This window comes from Ovis canadensis, chromosome 1 (assembly GCF_042477335.2).
Source record: "Ovis canadensis isolate MfBH-ARS-UI-01 breed Bighorn chromosome 1, ARS-UI_OviCan_v2, whole genome shotgun sequence".
NCBI lineage: Eukaryota > Metazoa > Chordata > Mammalia > Artiodactyla > Bovidae > Ovis > Ovis canadensis.
In genome coordinates this window covers 207,229,359-207,255,688 of record NC_091245.1, presented here as the reverse complement: position 1 = coordinate 207,255,688, position 26,330 = coordinate 207,229,359, and the positions used below count along the sequence as shown (strand labels likewise).

The 26,330-nt window shown below is 40.5% G+C and overlaps 1 protein-coding gene across 4 annotated transcripts in view; it reads right to left on the bottom strand.

The window, feature by feature from the left end:
- Nucleotides 1-7,540: 7,540 nt before the first annotated feature.
- MCCC1 (methylcrotonyl-CoA carboxylase subunit 1) overlaps nucleotides 7,541-26,330 on the bottom strand; it is a 53,336-nt gene continuing 34,546 nt past the window's right edge. For 3 of the 4 annotated variants that reach the window (XM_069558963.1, XM_069558973.1, XM_069558980.1), the window contains 8 exons: nucleotides 24,996-25,105; nucleotides 23,224-23,440; nucleotides 20,887-20,973; nucleotides 16,966-17,015; nucleotides 13,862-13,999; nucleotides 9,922-10,029; nucleotides 8,402-8,473; nucleotides 7,541-7,907 (listed from right to left, as the gene is read on the bottom strand). In XM_069558963.1, coding sequence (XP_069415064.1) covers nucleotides 7,779-7,907; nucleotides 8,402-8,473; nucleotides 9,922-10,029; nucleotides 13,862-13,999; nucleotides 16,966-17,015; nucleotides 20,887-20,973; nucleotides 23,224-23,440; nucleotides 24,996-25,105 — 911 coding nt within the window. In that variant the 3' untranslated portion in view covers nucleotides 7,541-7,778. The remainder of the gene's footprint in view (nucleotides 7,908-8,401; nucleotides 8,474-9,921; nucleotides 10,030-13,861; nucleotides 14,000-16,965; nucleotides 17,016-20,886; nucleotides 20,974-23,223; nucleotides 23,441-24,995; nucleotides 25,106-26,330) is intronic. The other variant, XR_011445973.1, reaches the window with a different exon arrangement.

Sequence of the window (26,330 nt, the reverse complement as noted above, 5' to 3'; positions counted from 1 at the left end):
ACAAGAAATAAACATTTTTAAAAGTTAAGAGTTAAAAAAATTGTCTTAAATTTTAATTCTTTCAGTTTTATAAGTGAAACGCTGGCCTTGGTGAGTCCTATGTTTTCCCTTAATCTGTTTTCACATTCTCCAGGAAGAGGGTGGAAACCTACCTTTCTGCTTAGAAGACCTAAACTGTTACTGAATCTACCTACATTTTTTCCCAAATATCAGTTTCCAAAGTCAAGGATTATAAATCTGAGAACTGCAGACCTCATTGCCTCCAACTACTGTCCAATCCCACAGTTTTCAACTGGGAAATTAACAAATTCCTTGTCAATATTGAAACATGGTATTTCTATTAAGGCTTCAAGTGGATAATCTTATTCTAGAAATGAGGCCATCAGAGGATTGGTTTGTTTGGAGGATATTTTAATGTTAACCCCATTCTGAATAGAACAGTTTTTATTTCCAAGGTTCCAATTCCACCTTAAGTCACTCTATGTTTTTAAAGGCGTCTGGCCAGTTGCATGACTGGGATCCTCTGGTCAAGCAAACATGAGGGCCCTGGCACCATTAAGTTCTCTGGATGGAGATCTGAAAGCATGAAAAGATACTCAGCCAAGGAGGAAAGGTTTTCAGAAAATAGGTAAGAGTATAACTGAGCAAGACCCTATGGGTACTTCGGGGGAAAGACCTCTCTCTGCTTTAGCTCCTCTCTGGAGTACCTAGATAACAGTGTCTGAGGCACATTTCCTGAGTTATTTTACTGATGTGAAAGTCAGTTCAGTCGCTCAGTCGTGTCTGACTCTTTGCAACCCCATGGACTGCAGCACACCAGGCCTCCCTGTCTATCACCAACTCCCAGAGTTTACTCAAACTCATGTCCATCACGTTAGCGATGCCATCCAACCATCTCATCCTCTGTTGTCCCCTTGTCCTCCCCTTTCAATCTTTCCCAAAATCAGGGTCTTTTCCAATGAGTCAGTTCTTCACATCAGGTGGTTGGAGTATTGGAGTATTGGAGTTTTAGCTTCAGTATCAGTCCTTCCAATGAATATTCTGGACTAATTTCCTTTAGGATGGACTGGTTGGATCTCCTTGCAGTCCAAGGGACTCTCAAGAGTCTCTCCAACACCACAGTTCAAAAGCATCAATTCTTTGGCACTCAGCTTTCTTTATAGTCCAACTCTCACATCCATACATGACTACTGGAAAAACCATACCTTTGACTAGACAGACCTTTATTGGCAAAGTAATGTCTTTGCTTTTACTATGCTGTCTAGGTTGGTCATAATTTTTCTTCCAAGGAGTAAGCATCTTTTAATTTCATGGCTGCAGTCACCATCTGCAGTGATTTTGAAGCCCCCAAAATAAAGTCTGTCACTGTTTCCATTGTCTCCCCATCTATTTGCCTTGAAATGGTGGGGCCAGATGCCATGATCTTAATTTTCTGAATGTTGAGTTTTAAGCCAACTTTTTCACTCTCCTCTTTTACTTTCATCAAGAGGCTCTTTAGTTCGTCTTCACTTTCTGCCATAACAGTGGTGTCATCTGCCTATCTGAGGTTATTGATATTTCTCCTGGCAATCTTGATTCCAGCCTGTGTTTCATCCAGCCCAGCATTTCTCATGATGTACTCTGCATGTAAGTTAAATAGGCAGGGTGACAATACACAGCCTTGATGTACCCCTTTCCTGATTTGGAACCAGTCTGTTGTTCCATATCCAGTTCTAACTGTTGCTTCTTGACCAGCATACAGATTTTTCCACAGTTTGTTGTGATCCACGCAGTCAAAGGCTTTGTCGTAGTCAATAAAGCAAAAGTAGATGTTCCAAAATTAAATATTTATTTGAGAAGAGACTAATAATATTTACATGGCTTATCTTGCATATACGATTGAATAGAATGACCTCAGCAGGGGTCAGTTCTGAGAGAGAAGCAGGGAAGATCGAGGGCAACTGTGGATGAGAAGTCTGTTTAGATGGAGACATCAAAAATGGAAGCTCTGTGTGTGGCCAAATATGTAACAGGAACAAACTTAGGCAGGTGCCAGTCTGCATGAAAATTAACACGAAGCCTGCTTTCAGTAATGGAGAAAACCATATGGCTTTTATGATATAGGAGGTAATGAAAAAGGAATAAAAACAACTGGGAAGACAGAGACGTCCCAGGTTACCTTTGTTGTTGTTAGTGATTTTGAAATTTTTTTTCTGGTGGTGGGAGTGGTGTATGTGGAATGAGAGTTATTTCAAATGTAATCAAAGGGTTTAGGAAAATGCTAACCAGCCGTGAGAAGAACAGAGAATGTTAGCCATCTTGGGAGGGAGGAAGTTACATACAGGCTGCGGTTGGAGTCTTCAGGGAGGGCAACACAGTGGAGGAGACTGAGTCCGAATTAGAGGCACCAAGGCACTCTGCTTCCTGGGATCCAGCAGATGGGGAGACAAATGTCAGGCCAACAGGGTAATCATCGGTACCAGGGCTGGCAATGGCACCCCACTCCAGTACTCTTGCCTGAAAAATCCCATAGACAGAGGAGCCTGATAGGCTGTAGTCCATGGAGTCACTGAGGGTTGGACACAACTGGGTGACTTCACTTTCACTTTTCCTTTCATACATTGGAGAAGGAAATGGCAACCCACTCCACTGTTCTTGCCTGGAGAATCCCAGGGACGGGGAAGCCTGGTGGGCTGCCGTCTATGGGGTCACACAGAGTCAGACATGACTGAAGCAATTTAGCAGCAGTAGCAGCAGCAGCAGGGCTATGATATCTGCTAATGGTCCAGGCTCTCGCAGAAGAAATAGTGTCTCCAGGGTTACTCGCAGGGTGTGGGGGTGGATAGGCAAGACAGCTCCCACCCAGCCAGAGACTTTGAGAGTTGTGAGCAGGGCCTCCTGGGATGCCCTATACTGAGTACAGTCTAACTTATACTCTGAGACTCAGACTTTGAGTCTACCCAGACTCTGAATCAGTAGTTAGACTACTAACCCCAAAGGCTGCAGCTCCCTGGGGCCAGCCCTCAGGGAGCAGGGTGTCATTAGCAGGAAGGAACTAATGACCCAAGACTCCCTGCTCTGGGCTTGGAGCAAAGCACTTGGGGACAGTCATCTCCTCCAGTCTCACCATGCAGTTAAATCACATTTTCCTCTTCCTGGGTATTTTGAAGCTTAGTGTGAATATCTAGGAGTGTTTTTTGAGATCCTCTGATGAAAGGTGAAACAGAAATGTAAAGTATTACTATCAACACTGTAAATATTTCAATGGCAACAGCGGAAGTGCTATGTGTAGGCAGAACATAGATGCACATTCCAACACCCAATATTCCTAAGGGAACCATTGGGGAGTCAAAAATGGTACTTGTGCCAGAGAAGACAAGCCAGTGATAGTGGGGGAAAAAGATAGTTGAATTAAGTAAGAGCCCTCTCTACAATGCTGCCCAGTGGAATGGTAATACCCACTTAAATAGGCTTCAGCCAGATACCAAGATTTCCCCTCCAAGTACCAGCCACAAACATGAGTGACAACTGATGCGGACGGTGGAGCAGGTCCAGGCCTAGCCTTTGCGCAAGAGGCAAGCTGCTTCTGGAAGCACTGTTGCCCCGTTAGCAGGCAGACAGGCTCTGGGACATGCCAGCCTGGCAGCTGACTGTTTTAGAGGGAGGGGCTGATGGAGGCTTCCCCTGACAACACCAGTCTGCCTGAGGTCGACAGGTGCCTGGCTGATCCTGGAGGGGGCTAGAGCTGAGGGAGTGGAGAGAGGGGACAGAGTGATGCATGACCAGGCAGGATTATTCCTCCACCACAGGTCCTGGGAATTTTGCTGGCAAGAATAATCAGCTGGGCTTAATTTAGTGCAGTTTCTTAATTGCTCTTATGCAGTAACTGAAGTTAGAAATTACTAGTAACTGCCAGGTGAGTATAAATGATGTTTCAAGCACGGTGCTATAGTCAGCCTCTATATTTTCTCATTTAATCTTCACAACAACTCTGGGAGGTAGTGCTACTACCCTCATTCACAGGCAGAGCTCAGAGAAGTTGAAGGACATGCCCAAGACACGCCAGGAAGTGGTCAGGCTAGGACCTGAATGCAGGAACCGTAACTCCAAAGCTGTTTTGTCTACAACGCTATGTCTTCCTCAATGGTTAAAAAGCAACCATCAGGGCTCTGAAATTTTGTTTTCTTGGTCATTATAGTCCTAAAACACACTGCATCCAGACTGTTATCGTCAAAGATAAGGTAGCAAACAGCTTTCTTCCAACTAACGATATGGCCCAGGTTTTGATCCATGCCTACAAATGGATCTTACCCAAAAAAGACCTACTTTGAGGTCGAGACATGAACATGGACCCCCCACCCCCACCCCAGGCAGGCTTCCATATTTGGTGCCTCTTTCGGACTCTCTGTCTCCAGCCTCTTTCCACTTTCCAATCTATATTCCAGACTGTGGCCAGAAATAACTCTGAAAAACCTGTCTGTTTGAAAATCTCCAGGGCTCCCAACTGCCTTCAGAACAAAGCCCATCCCAGGATGGGCAGCCCCGCTCAGCCACGCCCCCCATGGCCCAGCCCCTGCTGGATTTCTCTGTGGCCCAAGCAGTGTGCACTTTCACACCTCGCTGTTATTATTAGCCCTGCTAGTTCCTTAGCCTGCAATGGCCTGGTCTTACCTTCTTTCTGCGTCTGGCAAATGGCTTTCCTCCAAAGGCTGGTTCAAATGTCACTGCTGCTCCCTCAGCTTCCTGACCCAAAGCAGAATTTATTACTCCAGTCACTTGACCCTCCCCCCTGAGGGCACCTGGTGCCCAAGCATATTATACTACTTACCATCAATTACAGTACATTACTGGACACAGCTGGATCTTGTTTCCCGTTAATTGAGGCAAGGGCAAAAACCATTTTTTACCATCTTTGCTTTCAGAGGCCCGGGTATACAGCAAATGCCCCAAGTGTTTTAGAAGAAATAGATGTAGTCATGTGCAAAGGAACCGCTCACACAGCACCACAGCGATGATCTCAAAGAATCTCCCCAATATATGGGTAGCTGTGGTAGCTGGCTTCCAATTCCTTCTCTACACATTACTTGTGATCCAGAGCTCCTCCACCATGAGAGAATAACTTTATCTTGTGCCCCTGAAGGGTATGAAGGGGGTCATACAGCAACCCCAAATTTCTACCAAAGCACCTTTGCTCTTCCCTCTGGTCAAAAGAGAAAGTTTTGTTTACAGAAGGGAGAAGGCTGTGTTGCTAAAAGTATAGTTAAAAGCACTGGTTTAGGATAGTCCCTGGTGGTTCAGTGATTAGGACTCAACGCTTTCATGGCTGAGAGCTCTGTGGCACCACCAAAAAAAGCCCTGATTTTGATGGTCTATTCCTTTACTTTCTCATGACTATCTATCTGTAAGCACCTCTTCTTAACTGGTTTTCCAGCCTCTAGTCCTTTCCTCTTCCATCCAACTTGCAAATTACTGCCAGAATAAATTTTCTAAAATATTATTTGAATCATATGTAATGTATATGATCAACCAAACATCCAGCTGTACAACGAGAACACTAAACAGTAACCTGCATCTACCTGTACATACTTTATACAGGTCAACCCCTTGCTTAATTATCTGGAGCTAACCACTGTCTTTAATTTTTAATTCTACTTTCTAAAGAATGTTTTATTAAAGGGGAGATGGTGGGGGAGGGTAAACTAGGAGCATGGGATTAACAGATATAAACTACTATACATAAAACAGATAAGCAACAAGGACTTACTGTATAGTACAGGGAACTATATCCAATAATCTGTAATGGAAAAGAATCTGAAAATAATAGATATAAAACTGAACCACTTTGCTGTATACCTGAAACTAACACATTATAAATCAACCATACCTTAATTTTAAAAATTTCTTTATTATATATATATATGAACCTAGTTGATTTTGCAAGTCTGTAAAGATAGTACCATACTGTGTATATCTCCTGGTACATGCTATTTCACTATTATGAATTCAAAATTCATCCATGTTGATGCTCTTGTTTATTTTGCTGTTACATAGTATTCCACTGTGTGCCATACCACAGTGATTTATTCCTTCTCCTGCCAACCAACTCGGATCCTTTCCAGCGCTTTGCTATTACGGGTAACACGGCTATCAACATTCTTGGTGCACAAGTGTGTTTGTGCATTTCTGAACTGGGATGTTAGGTCATAAGGTACACAAATGTTCACCCTTATGAAATAATATCAAAAAATTTTTTTAAACAGACTCTAATAAGCCAGATAAAATTTTCCAAAATCGCTTTCCCTGCTGAAAAATAATTCAGTATAACTACAACTTGCAAGATAAAACCTAAACCTGCCATTCCATGCCAGTTAGCTTCTGGTCCCAACCTAAATTTCATACTTTATCTCTTATTGTCCCTACTCACCCATCCCAGCACCTCCCTCTCCAGTTATGCAGATTTGCTCCCAAATATAGAACCCAACTTGCTCATTTTCAACAGTGTAGGCTCTGCTCCTTCCTTTCTAGTGTGTAATTTCCATGCACTCTTGCTACTGCCCTTGGGTTCTCCTTCCTTAAAGAAACCTACCCTGAGCACACCTGCCCACTGGTCTCTTCCCCAACTCCTAAAGACCTGTATTCTGCACATCATAAGCCATCAACCTTCACCCAGACCCACGTCTTAGTGTATTGAGTTTCTTGCTGCCTTGTTGGAAAAATGGATGTTCTAACTACTGTGTGATCAGATTTACTTGGGAACTCAGCATTTCCAAATTCAGTATCTAGTACCTTTCTCACCACTCTCTTGACAATGGAACTACTTAATTTTGGATCTGATTGTTTTCCACATAACGTTTCACATGATTATGTCTTATTTTCCCAATTAAGTTATCAGCATCTTAAAGTACAATGACCATATTTTAAAATTTCATTGTAGTCTCTACAACATTTAATGCAGTCTCATGTGTGCAGCTAGAATTCAAATCAACAAATATTTAACACTTCAGTAGATACCTGAAAATGCAGAAGCTTGAAAGTGTGTTTCTAGGAAAATTATATTCCAGCATACAATTTAAACATTATATATATATGTGCATAAAATACATATACACAAAAGCTTAAGCGTGTGTATATAAATTTGTACAAGCTTAGCAAGTACAATAAAGGCAAAGGCAGTCTGGATTGAAACTTTCCAGTCACAAAAACAAGAAACAAATAACATCCAAGCCTTTAAACTGCCCAAGAAGCTACTCTTTGGCACAAAAACTCTTAGGTTGAGTTTAGTGCTATGGCATTTGTCTCTGAAATATGTTACTGTCCGTTTTTGTCCTGACTGTGACTGGGAGAAGCTACTCTTTGGCACAAAAACTCTTAGGTCGAGTTTAGTGCTATGGCATTTGTCTCTGAAATATGTTACTGTCCGTTTTTGTCCTGACTGTGACTGGGAGATAACTCATCGAGTTCAGTGACCTTTTCTCTCAGTTCTCTCTTGATCAAGTTGCTGCCCACCCGCCTAAACACAATACATGATATAATATTTGAGGCAGAAACAAACAATACTGTCTCCCAATTTAAAAAGTATCCTTTAATTTTATTAGTATGAAATATTTTGAAGAGAATTTATTGTATTTGTGACCCAAGTACATGATTTTTAAACATGAAAGAGTTTTAAGCAGAATCATACAATCATTTAGTAAAAGTGCTAGTCGTCAGATCCCGAGAAAAGCAGGAAGGCACTTTCTCTTTTTGGTGTGGATATTGTACTGAACATGTTGCTTAACTGGCTGTTCATTTGATGGTGTTTAATCTGCTTCCCTTCTGTCAGAGTCTTCCTCCTCAAACTCGACCAAAGGAGCGTGTCTGTTGGCCTGAGAACCTTCTTTGTAGAATACCTTCTTGACCGTGCCCTCCTTTGGCGCCTTTATGGTATGCTGTAGAGACACAAGGCGTGACAGACGATGGCTGTGATACCAACGAGGGTTGAACACACACCAAGTCAAGACACAGAAGAGTGAAAAATGAAGTCAGCTGTTTTGATGTTTTGTTATGTATCAGTGCTTCCTGACCTTCCTCACATCACAGCACACAGAGAAAATAAAAACATGTTTATGGTGCACTTGGGGGTTGAGAGGAGTCATTATCTTGATACACCTGTAAACCATTCAAGGTCAATAATTGGGAAGCTCTGGATTAGCTAGTAATTCTCAGCCCAAGCCTCACAGCAGACTCTCAGCTGGGAAGCTTTTTAAAAACTACTGATCCTGGGGCTCCCCTACAGGAAACCCCAATTCAACTGGACTGGGGAAGGACTGTTTTTTTCCCCTGATATTTAAAAAGGTCTTAACTTACAAAATAAGACAAAAGAAAAATTGGGACTGATAGCTCCCAAAGGTTACCTGGCAAGTGAACCCATGATTTCACTTACTTCCATTTTCATGGCAATCATAACCACCAGAGGGTCTCCAGCTTTCACTCTGTCTCCAGCTTTCACAAACACCTAGAGATTCAGAGAGACAGGTTAATATTTATAAACAGAGGCCCTTTGTGATGGTCTACATGTGGTCTGACAGTTGGGCAAATTATACACCTGATTTGTGGTGCACAGAGTTGGTATACAAACGTACACAGGAGAAGTGTGTATCTATGTGCTTGTCTTGTCTGCCAAAGACAAACATACTGGCACAAACCAGAGACCCACAGGTCAGCCTGGCAGTGCAGGCACTGTCACCAGCGGGCTTACTCCTTAGCTCCCTACCTTCACCACCCCCAGCATCTAGTTTTCCTTGAATCAGATGAATACACTCTACATGTTTCAAGATCTTTTTGTTTTCTCATGAACAGACAGACAAGACATATCACCAACAGGGAAGGACTATAGGCCCACGTCGCTTTATTGTGCTTCGCACATAATGCCTTTTTTCCCCCTTTTTTGAAGAGATGGAAGGTTTTGTGGCAACTTCATCAACCAAGTCTATGGGTGCCATTTTCCCAACAGCATTTGCTCACTTTGTGCCCCAGTGCCACATTTTGGTAATCCTTGCAATATTTCAGTATTCCTCCACCAGTAAAAAGATTATAACTCACTGAGATCAGTGATGATGGTTAGCATTTCTCAGCAATAAAGATTTTTAAAAATTTTATTTTATATTGGCATGTAGTTGATTTACAATGCTGTGTTAGTTTCAGGTGTGCAGCAAAGTGATTCAGTCACACATATATCTAAGTATGTTTTAATTACGGTATGTACGTTGCTTTTTTTTCCTAGACATGAAGCTATTACACACTTGACAGACTACAGTGTAATCATAACTTTTATATGCACCGGGAAACCAAGAAATTCATGTGACTTGCTGCACTGTACTTGGTGGTAGAGAACCTCACAAATCTCTACTTCCCCAGTCCACTGCCCTTCTGGGGCAAACATTTGCAGACAGGAGTGGTGGGTGAAATCATTCACACTATTTAAGTAGTTGTTTTCTTCTTCTGTTTGTTGGTACCAAGGATTTCTATGACTTAAGTGCAGTTGAAGGGACTCTACTGTATGCAAGTATATAAAAGGAGACTACTGATCTACCACCGCTGGAAGTCATTATCAGTATGGATCTCAAATCTGAATATATACCGCACTCAACACCAAACACATTGTTCTTCACCAATACCTTTCAAATTTGGGATAATGCTTGGTGAATGTTCCATTTTAGTCAACTAAAGACAACCTGGGTTATTTGTACTTTGATGGAATTCTCACTTCAAAGAAAAGTCCTTATCATAAATTAGGTAAATTTATGATTCACTGAAGACTGTAATATAGAACTTGAATCTTTAGTAGATCTTCTTGTTTTCTTGAAATGGATGCTTTCCAAAGAACAAGATTTAGAGAGGGGGAGAAGGATATATACAGCAAAGTTCAACAAAGACATTTATTCTACATACATTCGTCAATACCTTTTCAATAGTTCCAGTCATAGGAGCTACAGCACCCCCTTGGGTTTCTCCTGAGCTTGCTGAAGACAAGTATCGGGGAACCGGAATGCCAATCTGAATACTTCCATCCTATAAATAGAAATGATATTTGCAGGATATATATATAGGATGCATATTTATAAGATAAATTAGAATTGAAATTAAGATCTCATTGCTGTAGTTTTACAAATAGGCCTGAGGTGATAATTATTTTCAAGCTATTTGTTAAATATTAGTCATATTTAATACCAGGGTTCTAACTAGCTTTGTGAAAAGCGCTCCGTCATGTCCAACTCTTTGTGACCCTCCATGGTATTCTCCAGGCCTGAATACTGGAGTGGGTACCCTTTCCCTTCTCCAGGAGATCTTCCCAAGCCAGGGATCGAACCCAGGTCTCCCACACTGCAGGCGGATTCTTTACCAGCTGAGCCACAAGGGAAGCCCAAGAAGACTGGAGCAGGTAGCCTATCCCATCTCCAGCAGATCTTCCTGAGCCAGCCAGGATCTCCTGGTGGATTCTTTACCGACTGAGCTCTTGAGCAAATTACTAAACCCCTTTCAGTCTTGATTTCCACTATAAAGAAGTAATGGCATACATACCACAGAGGGGATTAGAAGAATTAAGTACATAAAAGCGAAGTGAAGTGATGTTGCTCAGTTGTGCCCGACTCTTTGCAACCCCATGGACTGTAGCTCACAAGGCTCCTCTGTCCATGGAATTTTCCAGGCAAGAGTACTGGAGTGGGTTGCCATTTCCTTCTCCAGGGGATCTTTCTGACCTAGGGATTGAACCCAGGTCTCCCGCATTGCGGGCAGACGCTTTACCATCTGAGCCAACAGGGAAGCCCTTAAGTACATAACTATTGGTAAAAGACAGCCACTGTCTACAAGCCAGTTTTAGTAGCATCTCCACTCTCAGGTCCTTAGTCTAAGCCAGGAACTCTTCTTAAGAAATATATAAAACATTCTTGATGGTCTCAATAATGTTATGAGGTGGGTATTGTTACTTATTCCGGTTTATAAATGGGAGAACTAAAACCTAGAGAGTTTAACTTGCTCAAGGTCAAGCAGATGCTGGTAGGGCCAGGATTTGAAAGCAAACAGCTTCATACTTCAGAACTCATCGGTTCAGTTCAGTTCAGTTCAGTCGCTCAATCGTGTCTAACTCTTTGCAACCCCATGGACTGCAGCACGCCAGGCCTCCCTGTCCATCACCAACTCCAGGAGTTTACTCAAACTGATGTCCATTGAGTCGGTAATGCCATCCAACCATCTCATCCTCTGTTGTCCCCTTCTCCTCCTGCCCTCAATCTTTCCCAGTATCAGGGTCTTTTCCAACCTCTTCGCAACAGGTGGCCAAAGTATTGCAGCTTTGGCTTTAGCATCAGTCCTTCCAATGAATATTCAGGACTGATTTCCTTTCGGATGGACTGGCTGGATCTCCTTGCAGCCCAAGCGGCTCTCAAGAGTTTTCTCCAACACCACAGTCCAAAAGCATCAATTCTTCAGTGCTCAGCTTTCTTTCTTTTTTTTTTTTTTTTGCTCAGCTTTCTTTATAGTCCATCTCTCACATCCATACATGACTACTGGAAAAACCATACCTTTGACTAGATGGACCTTTGTTGGCAAAGTAATGTCTCTGCTTTTTATATACTGTCTAGGTCGGTCATAACTTTTCTTCTAAGGAGTAAGCATCTTTTAATTTCATGGCTACAGTCACCATCTGCAGTGATTTTGGAGCTCAAAAAATAAAGTCTGTCACTGTTTCCACTGTTTCCCCATCTATTTGCCTTGAAGTGATGGGACCAGATGCCATGATCTTCGTTTTCTGAATGTTGAGCTTTAAGCCAACTTTTTCACTCTCCTCTTTCATTTTCATCAAGAGGCTCTTTAGTTCTTCACTTTCTGCCATAAGGGTGGTGTCATCTGCATATCTGAGGTGATTGATATTTCTCCCGGCAATCCTGATTCCAGCTTATGCTTCTTCCAGCCCAGCGTTTCTCATGATGTACTCTGCATAGAAGTTAAATAAGCAGGGTGACAATATACAGCCTTGAAATACTCCTTTTCCTATTTGGAACCAGTCTGTTGTTCCATGTCCAGTTCTAACTGTGCTTCCTCACCTGTATATAGACTTCTCAGGAGGCAGGTCAGGTGATCTGGTATTCCCATCTCTTTAAGAACTTCCAGTTTGACTGTTTCACACAGTCAAAGGCTTTGGTGTAGTCAATAAAGCAGAAGATGTTTTTCCGAAACTCTTGCTTTTCTGATGATCCAACGGATGCTGGCAATTTGATCTCTGGTTCCTCTGCCTTTTCTAAATCCTGCTTGAACATCTGGAAGTTCACTGTTGAAGCCTGGCTTGGAGAATTTTGAGCATCACTTTGCTAGCATGTAAGATGAGTGCAATTGTGTGGTAATTTGAGCATTCTTTGGCATTACCTCTGTTTGGGATTGGAATGAAAACTGACTTTTTCCAGTCCTGTGGCCACTGCTGAGTTTTCCAAATTTGCTGGCATATTGAATGTGGCACTTTCACAGCATCATCTTTGAGGATTTGAAATAGCTCAACTGGAATTCCATCACCTCCACTAGCTTTGTTCGTAGTGATGCTTCCTAAGGCCCACTTGACTTCACATTCCAGGATGTCTGGCTCTAGGTGAGTGATCGTACCATTGTGATTATCTGGGTTGTGAAGGTCTTTTTTGTACAGTTCTTCTGTGTATTCTTGCCACCTCTTAATATCTTCTGCGTCTGTGAGGCCCATACCATTTCTGTCCTTTACTGAGCCCATCTTTGCATGAAATGTTCCCTTGGTATCTCTAACTTTCTTGAAGAGATCTCTAGCCTTTCCCATTCTATTGTTTTCCTCTGTTTCTTTGCATTGATCACTGAGGAAGACTTTCTTATCTCTCCTTGCTATTCTTTGGAACTCTGCATTCAAATAGGTATATCTTTCCTTTTCTACTTTGCTTTTCACTTCTCTTCTTTTCATAGCTATTTGTAAGGCCTTCTCAAACAACCATTTTGCCCTTTTGCATTTCTTTTTCTTGGGGATGTTCTTGATCACTGACTCCTGTACAATGTCACCAACCAGAACTCATGCTCTTCACCAATCCACTCTACTGCCTCTGCCATTATACTGTTATAGCACATAGACTATGGAAAGCAATGTCTGCAAAATGAGATCATCCTTGACTGCAAATATACAGTTTAATTACTGGAATACGGAAGGCATCTCATCACAAGGGACTCTGGTCTGGAAGATGGTTCTCAAGTGTGAGAAGGCTCTGAAGAGGTCACAGGAAATTTGATAATCCACTTCCTTTCTTTGCCCACGCAGAACGCTAAGGTCTCCTAACAAGCTCCTAGTCATACCCATGCCAAGCCTACCTCAACCAGCCTTCAACTGCCAAGAGACCACCGCTAACCCACATGCACCTCCCCTGAAAGGAACATCTGGTCCACAAACTCCTCTCACAAGGGTCACCTCCTCCCAAGTGTCCACGATTCCCAGTGCCAAGAGGACAGTGGTTGGGGGAAGTGTTTAGGGTATTTGAGAATTAAAGGAAGAAATGGGTATGTGTCTGTCAGTGAGAATCTGGGAGAACAAATGGGGTGAATGGAGAAATGTGACAAAGATTTAGACTGAAAGGGGGATAGACAAAAAGTCACAGCAGTGAGAGAAGGAAACAGGATGTGCTGTTTGCCCTCATATCCCTGACTGCACTGTGTGCCATGCAGGATCTCTGACTAGAGATTAAAACCATGCCCCTGCCTTGGAAGCACAGAGTCTTAACCACTGGACTGCCAGGGAAGTTCCAAAACAGGATCTTTCTAATTTCCCAGTGGAATACTTCTGGTCAAGCAATTTTCTCCCAAACTCCAATAGTATTATTATAAAACACTATAAAGACACTACCATGGAAAATAGGTAAATAGTGTTTTCCAGGATAATTAGCTTAGTTTTACTAGCAACTCCATTAACAGAAGATTTCAGATAAGTGCAGTCTTCCTCACTGCAAAGATCACCAAGGACATGGAAAGTTTTATCTTCAATCTGAAAAAACAGAAAATTAAGATCCTTAAAGTAAATGAACAACCTTACAGAATTAAAATAAAAATCAATTCTTTACTGTTAATAGTTTCAAAAGGAAACAGGTAAAAACATTTTTTTAAATCATGCAGGAAATTTCCTAAGATTCATAAATAAAATAGTCTAGAAAGAAACAGCAGTAAGATAATTAAAAGAAAAAAAAAGTTATGTAATATATTTACAGTAGCACCATAATGCTACAGATAAAGGTTCCTTTAAGAATAGTAATAAGAAGTGAAATAGAAATACAAATCAAAGTAAGAAAAATTATTAAAATTCAGGTGAGTATATTATATGTTAATACTCATCTCTGAGTATCCAAAGTCAAATTGAGTTTTACTGTGCAAAAGTTAGTGATGAATAATGCCAGAATCTCATAATTAGATTGATTTCTTTTATCTCACCAACATGGAGATTGAATTTATGGGTTTTCAGTTATGATTTAAGAAGATAAGTTAGCTGGAGATTGAGCACAGTTTTCTTACTCTGAGAGACAGAGTACCAAAGAATAGATTTCACACTTAATCTTTTCAAAGTAGCTGACAAAAGGACATGAAATCATGCTGTTCTAAAGGATGTTTTCTCATTTATATACACAAGAAAAAATTTTCCCTATACACATAAAATTCATTTAAATCTTCTTTATTTTTCAATTCCCCTGTTAGAGTCAGAGTCCTGTGGCTATTCTTTTCATTATATATATTCATATATATATAATAACAGTGAAATAGGTCACACTGCAGTATTTATACATGGTTCTCATTTATCCTAAGTTAAATATGACATTTCACTCTGCTTTGTAACCTACTAAGAGAGCCATTTGAATGTCTGTGGAATTCTCAGGATATAAAGGTTAGATTGGGAACAGTTTTGTTTAAAGACGTATAGAAGTGCATTCTACATTTGTGAAGGTAGTTCCACGAGCAGATCAGAACAAATCTGCAATTTACTTTACCATTTACCAAGGGATAAGAAGGGGTCCCTAAACCAGAGGTACCAATATTAATTGCAACTCATATACTTAAGTTGATTTCCCATCATTTGTCTGAATCACAGAGAGGAAATCAGTGTCTCAAAGTGTTGGGAAATCTAAAGAGCATCATTGATAAATTCATTTTTGCTGGATTTTAAAGCTCTTAGCTCATAGGAAAAATGATTTATTCTATTCTCTGAATTTTATACTTACTACAGGAATTTGGTTGAGTTCTAACATTGTTTCTTAATCCTTTGGCATTTTATTTTGCCAATGTAATGGATTTTTAAAAATTGAGGTCTATCACAAAAATTTTGACTAAAAAGCCTCAAAGTATGACCTGTGGATCCCTTGGAGTCCCCCAAGCCCCTTAAGGAGTTCCATAAAGTCAAACAATTTCTTAATAACGCAATATTGTCTTCTTTCTACTCTCATTCTCTTACAAGTATATAGTGGACTTTTCTAGACATTGTAGGACACATGATAATGATATTACTCTGATGGCTAATGGAATGTGTGCTTGGTGATAATCTTTTCTCAGTTTATCCTACAACTCAACAACAAAAACCCAGCCAGATTTTTTTAGAAAGGCAAATAACTTGAATAGATATTTCTCTAAAGAAGATAAACAAATAGCCAATTAGCACGTGAAAAGATGCTTAACATCTTTAGTCATTATGGAAATACAAATCAAAAGCATAGTAAGATACTACTTTCATACCTTAGGGCTTTTTTGTTTTTAATAACAACAACAACAACAACAACAACAAAACAAAGTAGCTAGAATATAAGTGTTGGCAAGGAAAGATATGGATAAATTGGATTTTTTGTGCACTGCTGATGGGAATGTAGAATGGTATGGACACTATGGAAGAGTATGGTAGTTCCCCCCAAAATTAAAAAGAGAATTACCATATGATACAGGAATTCTACTTCTTTGGGTACATGCCTAAAATAATTGAAAACAGGGTCTCAAAGAGATACTTGTATACAGATGTTCACAGAAGCATTATTTATAATAGGCAAAAGCTGGAAGCAACCCAAGTGTCTGCTACGCATCTATGTATTTAGATTGGATAAATAAAGTGTAATACATACATACAATAGAATATTATTCAGCCTTAAAAAGGAAGGGAATTTGGATGGATACTACAACAATGGAAGGGCCTCAAAGACATTATGCTAAGTGAAATTAGCTTGTTACAAAAGGAGTAAATGCTGAATGATTCCACTTATATGAGGTGCCTAGAGCAGTTTAATTTGCAGAGACAAAGTAGAATGGTGATTGCCAGGGCCCAGGAGGGGTGGGTGGAGAAGGGGGAGTGGACTCTTGTACTGTTTAACTGGCACAGAATTTCAGTTCTGCAGGAAGAGAACAGGTCTGCAGATGGATAGTGGTGATGGTTGCACAACAATGTGAACGTAATTAATGCCATTAAATTGTATGCTTAAAAATGGGTAAAATGACAAATTACATATTATGTACATTTAAAAAAATACATTAAAACAATAACAAATTTTTTTCTCAGTGTAATTTTCTAAATGGTAAATATTAATAGATGTAACTAATAAAAAAAAAACTCTTTGGGGAATTTCAATAACTTTTAAGAGTATACAGAGGTCTTGAGACCAAACATTTGAGAACTGCTGCTTTAGATATAAATACATTCACATAATTTAGGGGCTTTTTAGGTGTCTTATTCAAATATTATTATCATTATTTTTTAACCAAGTTTTTATTCTTAAGGAAATTACAGCCAAACTGAGTAAATCATCAGAAACTGTATAGGGGGTAATTTTTCCAAATTGGTCTGAAATAAAAGCTCATGACATTCTCCTAACTATAGACATGATAATCCATGGCTTCAAAGAAAGTAAAGAGTGAAAACGTGCTCTACTCTGTATGAGAGAAATCAGATTCAGCTCTGAGCTGTAGAAAAAAACCAAGGAGGCTTACCTGCATGCTATATGATCCATCACGGTTATATGTTACAGCTATGGCTACATCTTTATGGAAAAAGTGGGAAATTGAAGAAAAGTTAGAAGACATACATTTATTCAGTAACTGAGGTTCTGAAAAACCTCACTTTCAACCTAAGGAAAACTAGTTTTTAGGGATATCCACATCTTTTAACTCCCTGACAATAAAGTTTAAAAAAATTTAAAAAATCAGGTTTCAATAAAGGTGAATTTCAGACTTTTCTTGTTTAAAACTGAAGTTTTAACTCTTTTACAGTTATAGGATATTTCGGATATTTTCCCCTCAACAAGAAAGGCTGTAGTGTCATAGTAGAAAATGTAATTAATTGGGAAAGAGAAGTTCTGGCTTAAGGCCCAAATCTGCCATCCGTGGTATGATCATCTCTGTGATCCTAAGACATTTAAAATACTGCTTTTCTTAAAAGCTATATATGACAAACCCACAGCAAACATTATCCTCAATGGTGAAAAACTGAAAGCATTTCTCCTAAAGTCAGGAACAAGGCAAGGGTGCCCATTCTCACCACTACTATTCAACATAGTTTCGGAAGTTTTGGCCACAGCAATCAGAGCAGAAAAAGAAATAAAAGGAATCCAGACTGGAAAAGAAGAAGTAAAACTCTCACTGTTTGCAGATGACATGATCCTCTACATTGAAAACCCTAAAGACTCTACCAGAAAATTACTAGAGCTAATCAATGAATATAGTGAAGGACATAAAATTAACACACAGAAATCCCTTGCATTCCTATACACTAACACTGAGAAAACAGAAAGAGAAATTAAGGAAACAATTCCATTCACCACTGCAATAAAAAGAATAAAATACTTAGGAATATATCTACCTAAAGAAACAAAAGATCTATATATAGAAAACTATAAAACACTGATGAAAGAAATCAAAGAGGACACAAATAGATGGAGAAATATACCATGTTCATGGATTGGAAAATGAGTATACTACCTACAGCAATCTATAGATTCAATGCAATCCCTATCAAGCTACCAATGGTATTTTTTACAGAACTAGAACAAATAATTTCACAATTTGTATGGAAATACAAAAAACCTCGAATAGCCAAAGCAATCTTGAGAAAGAAGAATGGAACAGGAGGAATCAACTTGCCTGACTTCAGGCTCTACTACAAAGCTACGGTCATCAAGACAGTATGGTACTGGTTCAAAGACAGAAACATAGATCAATGGAACAAAATAGAAAGCCCAGAGATAAATCCATGCACCTATGGACACCTTATCTTTGACAAAGGAGGCAAGAATATACAATGGATTAAAGACAATCTCTTTAACAAGTGCTGCTGGGAAAACTGGTCAACCACTTGTAAAAGAATGAAACTAGAACACTTTCTAACACCATTCACAAAAATAAACTCAAAATGGATTAAAGATCTAAACATAAGACCAGAAACTATAAAACTCCTAGTGAACACAGGCAAAACACTCTCCGACATAAATCACAGCAGGATCCTCTATGATCCACCTCCTAGAATACCGGAAATAAAAGCAAAAATAAACAAATGGGATCTAATTAAAATTAAAAGCTTCTGCACAACAAAGGAAACTATAAACAAGGTGAAAAGACAGCCTTCTGAATGGGAGAAAATAATAGCAAATGAAGCAACTGACAAAGAATTAATCTCAAAAATATACAAGTAACTCCTGCAGCTCAATTCCAGAAAAATAAACGACCCAACCAAAAAATGAGCCAAAGAACTAAACAGACATTTCTCCAAAGAAGACATACAGATGGCTATCAAACACATGAAAAGATCCTCAGCATCACTCATTATCAGAGAAATGCAAATCAAAACTACAATGAGGTACCATCTCATGCCAGTCAGAATGGCTGTGATCCAAAAATCTACAAACAATAAATGCTGGAGAGGGTGTGGGAACCCTCTCACACTGCTGATGGGAATGCAAACTAGTATAGCCACTATGGAGAACACGGTGGAGATTTCCTAAAAAAAAAAAACAGAACTAGAACTGTCATATGACCCAGCAATCTCACTGCTGGGCATACACACCAAGGAAACCAGAACTGAAAGAGACACATGTACCCCAATGTTCATCACAGCACTGTTTATAATAGCCAGGACATGGAAGCAACCTAGATGTCCATCAACAGACGAATGGATAAGAAAGCTGTGGTACATATACACAATGGAATATTACTCAGTCATTAAAAAGAATACATTTGAATCAGTTCTAATGAGGTGTACGGAACTGGAGCCTATCATACAGAGTGAAGTAAGCCAGAAAGAAAAACACCAATACAGTATACTAACACATATATATGGAATTTAGAAAGATGGTAACAATAACGCTATATGCGAGACAGCAAAAGAGACACAGATGTACAGAACAGTCTTTTGGACTCTGTGGGAGAAGGAGAGGGTGGGATGATCTGAGAGAATAGCATTGAAACATGTATATTATCATATGTGAAACAGATCGCCAGTCCAGGTTCAATGAATGAGACAGGGTGCTCAGGGCTGGTGCACTGGGATGACCCAGAGGGATGGGATGGGGAGGGAGGTGGGAGGGGGGTTCAGGATAGGGAACACATGTACACCCATGGCTGATTCATGTCAATGTATGGCAAAAATCACTGTAATACTATAAAGTAATTAGCCTCCAATTAAAATAAATAAATTTTAAAAAATAAAAAATAAAAAAAAATCCTGCTTTTCTGATCCATTCTGACCCATTAACTGGGTATGAGAATGTAAATGATTAAATGAATGTGAAAGCACTTTATAAACTGTATCAGACTATACAAATATAATACAAAATATACTTATATCATTATGTGACTAGAGAATAGGTTAAAGACTACCCTAGGAGATGGAAATTTTGCGGGGTAGAGCATGCAGACCAAAGTCATTTCACCTACACCTGACACATTAACCAGCATTCTGAGGGTCCCAGCTCAAATCTGTTTCCAGCCTGACCTTCCTACTCCAGAACGCTGGTTAGTCATTCCCAGCAGGATCCTCCACTGGCATCTTAAAATAAACCTAATGGGGCCAACAAATCATCACCCCTTCCACCTGCCTTCCCTCCTCACCTGTGAACTCCATGACTGACACCGTTTTTCTCATCATCCAGGTTTATAACTTGTCATTCTTGCCTTATCCTCTTCCTCTGCTTTTCACCTCCAATAGTCACCACAGAGCTGCCAAGTTCTTCCCCCTGAAGACCTGTGTTCTACATTTCTTCCTGTCCATTCCCATCACTCTACTGTGATTCAGGCCCATGGCTTCTGGCCTGGCTGACTTAAGTGGTGGAAACAGCACAGGGGTCAAGGCCAGAAAGACTGGGTGTCAGTCTTGGTTCTGCTACTTAATAGCCTTGAGTAACTACACCTCCCCTGTCTCAGTTTCATCAGCAATAAGTGGGTCTAACAGTGACTCCCCCTCGTTAATGCTGCCTGGTGAGTGGTGGGGTGGGCAATCCTCCTCCCCTGGAGAAGTTCTGGTTACTTTCTTCTTCAGAAGTCATACACACTTGCAGAAGAAAAATGGCAGAGCCATGAAAGTACAAAGAAGAGGAGGGAAAGAAGTGCCTCAAATCCCAGCATCCAATGGTAATCTCACTAATGTTTTGTATATTTCATTTCATTTTTCTATGTATGTTTTATGACCTATTTTTAAAATATTTACCAAATACAGAACAAGTGTGAAAAAGAAAAATAAATATCATTAACTCTACCACCCAGAGCCAGTCAATTCTATTATTTTGGCATGCTTCCTTCTAATGTTTAGGCTAGGGATCTTAAAAAATGTAATTGATCATGGCCAGGCTGAATTCTTTTTTTTCCAGTAAATGTGATCTATTTCTATGAAGCACATTTCTTTTTTAATAAAACATTACTTACTGTTTTTACCATCCCTAAGAGTCATGTTTCTAGAGTAACAGATATTCAGTCTTCTTCCATTGCTGGATGCAAAAGGAGAGTATTGATCTAGAAAAAATTTAAAATTCAACAACAAATTTATGAACATCAGGCCTACTAACAAAAGAAAACATAAAACAGAGGTCCTATACTGATAGCTAAAATATGTTTTCTTTATTCTAGGCAATGCTTTAAATTTAGACACTTTTGTTTACATCTCAGGAAATTTTACATGAAAAAAATCCCAGTTTTTCTTGAAAAATCAGAATATTTACAACCTCAACTTTCCACCTCTGGCAGCATAAACTGCACAGTGGTCACAGTTTTGACAGGGCAAATGCATTCCAGGTCACCCGAATCCTCACTACCCATTACTTTTCTTTCACCTGGCCTCTTCCGCTCTTCTCTGTTACTGGCCTTCCCCTAGAGACTTGTGTGTTCACCCTCTGTTAGATAATCTCCAGGAGCTACAGAGTAGCTAAATTGAAGCAATGTATTCTGAAACTCCTCTCTGGACTGCTTATAAATTTTAATTTAAAAAGGAAAGTGAGAGTAAGAGGACACTCCATTCTAAAACAGCTAAGTCCAGGCTTAGGAATACCAGATGGGGTATAGGTAGATGAATTTATTTAATGTAAAAGGACAAAATGAGGACAGAGTACAAATCTCCAAATATAGCTATATATTTTAAGCTTTCACTATAACTTAAAATTTTACTTATTAATTCCTTTACGACTGTGCTGGGTCTCTACCGCTGTGTGCACTTTTCTCGTCTAGCTGCGGTGGGCGGGCTTCTCACCAGCGTCTCCTCTTGCTGTGGAGCACAGGGCTCTAGGCTGCAGGGGCTTCAGTAGTTGCAACACATGGGCTCAGTAGCTGCGGCTCCCAGACTCTAGCGCACAGGCTCAATAGCTGTGGCGCACAGGCTTAGCTGTTTCACAGCATGTGGGATCTTCTTGGACCAAGGATTGAACCTGCGTCTCCTGAATTGGCAGGCAGGTTCTTTACCACTCAGCCACCAGGGAAGCCCTCAATATCACTTTCTTGAATGAATCTAGAAATTAGAGATCTGAATAATAGGATCCTATAATAATATAATAATCCTAATAATAATCAAGGGATAAATGGATTCAGGGTTTTTTTTTTCCCTGTTTGCTTCAAAGATCAGAGGCAGCCTGAGGAAATATTATGGAGCAAATGTGGGAGAGCTCAGATTTTGCTCAACCAAGTGGGAAGCACTTCTTAGTGGAGAATTGACTGAAACTGTAATTGACTAATGAATTTTCTGCATGAATTCCCAGCTTCCTGAGGTGTTAGGAAGATGCTGGGCAACAACGCAGTGGGAATGCTGGCGCAGGGATGCACACACATGGCAGCCAGGATGACTCCCTGTCATAGTCCCAGACTCTACGATGTGATGAAATACCTAGGTATCTAGCTAGTCAGAAATTTCATCTCAGAATAGAAAAAGAGAGGACGGGGACTTCCCTGGTGGTCTAGGGGCTCAGAATCTGCCTTGCAATGCAGGATACTCAAGTTTGATCCCTAGTCAGGGAATGAAGATCCCACACGTTGCAGAGCAACTAGGCCCAACTGTGGCAACTGCTGAGGCCACACGCTCTGGAGCCTGTGTGCCACAACTAGAGAGTCTGTGCACCACAACGAAAGATCCCATGTGCCACAACTTAAACCTGACTCAGCCAAATAAATATTTTTTAAAAAGAGAGAACAGAAGAACTAACTCAACAATAAATTACGGGTAACTTAAGGGAATCTGAGCATCTCCAGTGCTCAGTCTTGTCTCTAGGACCAAGAAAGCTGCTGCAGGTATGGAGGATACAACTAAGCAGGGAGTGGTGAATAAAAGAAGTTGGAAGGAAATAAAAAGTGAATTAGAAAAAACAAAACAAAAAGAAGTTGTAAGGGATAACAGCATAAGATGTGGGGAGAACTGGTGTTTTCTTGAAAATAAGTCCATCTCTACGTTGTTTAGGTGATGGGTTAAGTTACACTGAATGGGTTAAAGCACGCTGTTGGGTGCACCCATATTATGTAAAGAGCTCTGCTTGATACTAAAAACACTTTAGCAGAGGAAGGAAGAAAAGGGAGGCAGGAGTGACAACAAAAGAAAACTGGGAGTTTCTGGCTGCCTAGTGGTTAGGGTTCTGGACTTTCACTGCTGTGGCCTGGGTTCAATCCCTGGCTGGAGAATTGAGATCCCATTAGCCATGCAGCATGGCCAAAAAAAAAAAAAAAAGCATGTTCAATGATTATTCATAAAACTTTGCAAAGCAGAAGAAATAGAAAAATATTCCATACCTTGTGTCTGAATTTTGAAGACATCAGACACAGCTTTCTCCTTGAGGATGAGGCCCAGAGCTGCCTGGCATAAAAACTCCTTGGCTGTGGTCTTCCGGTCAGGCAACAGTTCTTTGTGGTGTTGAGGGATGAAATCAGTGTGCACGTTCCCAGCTTCAAATTCTGGGTGGCCAGACAGGCTGAGGAGGAAGTCAACGTTGGTGTGCAGTCCAACAATCTAGGGAGGAAAAAATGTCCATGTCCCCAGTGAGCGGGGAAAACAACATACTCGGGAAAACATATCTACGGCATCAGCTCTTTCTACTAAGTATTCTTGACCATGACTAACTCTCAGGAAAAACAAAACAAATTCATTTCACCATCATTATGCATTTGCACTTCACATTGCATTAATTCACTATGATAAACAGGACGTAGGAAATGGTGTTGGGAAGGTAGTGTGGAGATGTTTAATTGACTTAGGTTGGGAAAGCAAGTAAACATTAAGAAACTGAAATGAGATTTATGTGCAAGATACTGAAGACTTGCTTCTCAGAACACTCCCATGAACAAGAAGACTGCAGACAGAATAGGATTGCTACACAGGGGAGGGGTAGGGTTATACAACCTGAAAAGAGCTTCCTCTGAACAGTAAAATTCAACTGGTACACACCGATATAAAAATAAGAAAAGGTATAGAATTAACCCAAATCCACCCAATAAACGGGATCTAGGACAAAACCAGCTGTCTGAGCTCTTAGGTTCATTCATTCATTTTCTCACTCATCCATTTATTTAATAGCCATTTACTGAGAGCATTTTAGGTTCCAGGCTCTGACCCCAGTACTGGGGACACGGCCAGGAACAAAACAAAGTCCTTGCCATCACAAAGCTTACATCAAGGGACAAATAACAATATCTATAAATAAATATCTACTATAATGTCAGATCCCCTGGAGAAGGAAATGGCAACCCACTCCAGTATTCTTGCCTAGAGAATCCCATGGACGGAAGAGCTTGGTGGGCTACAGTCCATGGGTCGCAAAGAGTCGGACACGACTGAGCGGCTTCAACCACTCACTCACTCAAAGGAACAGAGGGCAGCAAAGGGTCCCGTGGGGAGGCCTGGGAAGGACTCTAAGGATCATGGTGAGCAGGGCTAAGGGCAGTGAGGAGGGAATCACATGGGGCAAGAAAATTCTGGAGGGAGAAAGGGAACATGTGGCTCCATGCTGGGTGTGTCAAAGGAGTCGCAAGGAGGCCAGTGTGGGTGGAGCCACAGAAACTGGAGGTTTGATCAAATTCACGAAACATGGTAACTTGAATATCATGGGTTAATAAGAAATCCTTCTATGACACTAAATCAGCATGGTATGGGGCTTATTGCACCAAGGAAATGCATAGTTACAGAAAAGCAACAAACTCTTTCAAATGGATAAAACTGAACATAATTATTTTCCTTGGCAGAAAATAACATCAGAGGATTGGCCACACTTGTGTTGCTGGCCTTATCTACAGGTTGAGTAGAAATTTCCCATTGAATCCCACTGAGGTTAACGCTGATGCTAATAGTTTTAGTCCTGCAATCTTTCCTTTCTAGCTGAAATCAGAAGTCTTCAAACTGTATTCTGACCCATGGGAAATTCTCCCATGGGAAATAATTTTGTTGTGACATATGGGAAATTGGTAGAAATAAGTTGACAAGGACAAAGGTCGATCAGTCGTAACGGACACGCTTGGCTATAGAGATCCAGAGATCATCACGGTCACTAACACGGCTCCAGCTCACTCACATTGTACTGTCGAAGGCTGTACTTAAGTTTCGTCAAGGCTGCCTGGCGATCGGCAGCCCACACAACCAGCTTTGCAATCATGGGGTCATAATGCATTGAAACTTCATCTCCTGAAGTTGAAAAACCACAGAAACTAAAGTTAAAACTTAAGAGAGAGAAAATATGACAAGCAAGACATTCTTCTGGGGCTTTCTGTACATTTCACAGTTTATTCTCATGACAGATATCATTGCCACCACTTTATTCACGAGGAACTGAGGCTCAAAGGGATTTAGAAACAGAAGTTGAAGGAGGGTATGGTTATCAAGAGCACCATGCCCCCAAAGAGCCATCCAATGGCACACAGGCTGGTCTGCCCCATCCTAACTTCCTCTGAATCTTCTTTTCCCGTCTTATTTTCAAGTCAGTGGAAACCCTCATATCACAATCACTTCTGTCCTTGGCGTTTCCTTGCCTCCACCCCCTCAGTTTCCTCATCAGAAAAATAAAGAAAATAATTCCTCTATTCTATATGGTTGCTGGAGGATTGACAATTAAGTGCCAAATTGCCATACCTGGCAGAGCTGATAAACAGCAGCTATCATTACTGTGTCAGAATCTCAGAGAATAAGAAACTGAACTATGCATATCTCACTGGTTAGAAATGGTTCAAGTCAAAAGAATGAGGTATACAAAGAATACTGTTCAAAGATGTTTTTGTGATTTTGGCAGATCACTTGACCCCTCTGAACCCGAGTCTTCATCTATACAATCAAGAGGTTAGATTACACTCCCTTATCCACCCATCCATCCATCCACCAACACATACCGAACACCTTCCAGGCCTCAGCTTGAGCAAAGTCCTGCAAATATAACATAGAAGACCTAGTCCCTCTTGTACGACTCCTAGTCTAACGGAGAAATTAGACAAGAAGCAAAAGATCATCATGAGATGATATAAAGGGGGAATCCCAAGGAATACACAAGGGGACACAAAAGAGGGTTGGGGAAAGCTTCCCGTACTAGATTATCCTTCCCAGGGCCAGGATAAATCGGGGAGTCTGTCTGAGAATTTTATCTGTTATCCTTTGAGCACTTTTATTAAACTATACTGCAAGCTTTGCTTGCCTTAGATTCCTTTTCTTTCCTATTGCAAGTCCCCTCTTCTCTCTATGAAGTTTCACTGATATGCTAAAAACTTTACTGACTACCACACTTGCTGTAGGTTATCCAGAGCTCTCAAAATGCTGCCAGTTTATTGTTGTAGTTATTGTTCAGTCACTAAGTCATATCTGACTCTGCAACCCCATGGACTGCAGCATGCCAGGCTTCCCTGTCCTTCACTATCTCCTGGAG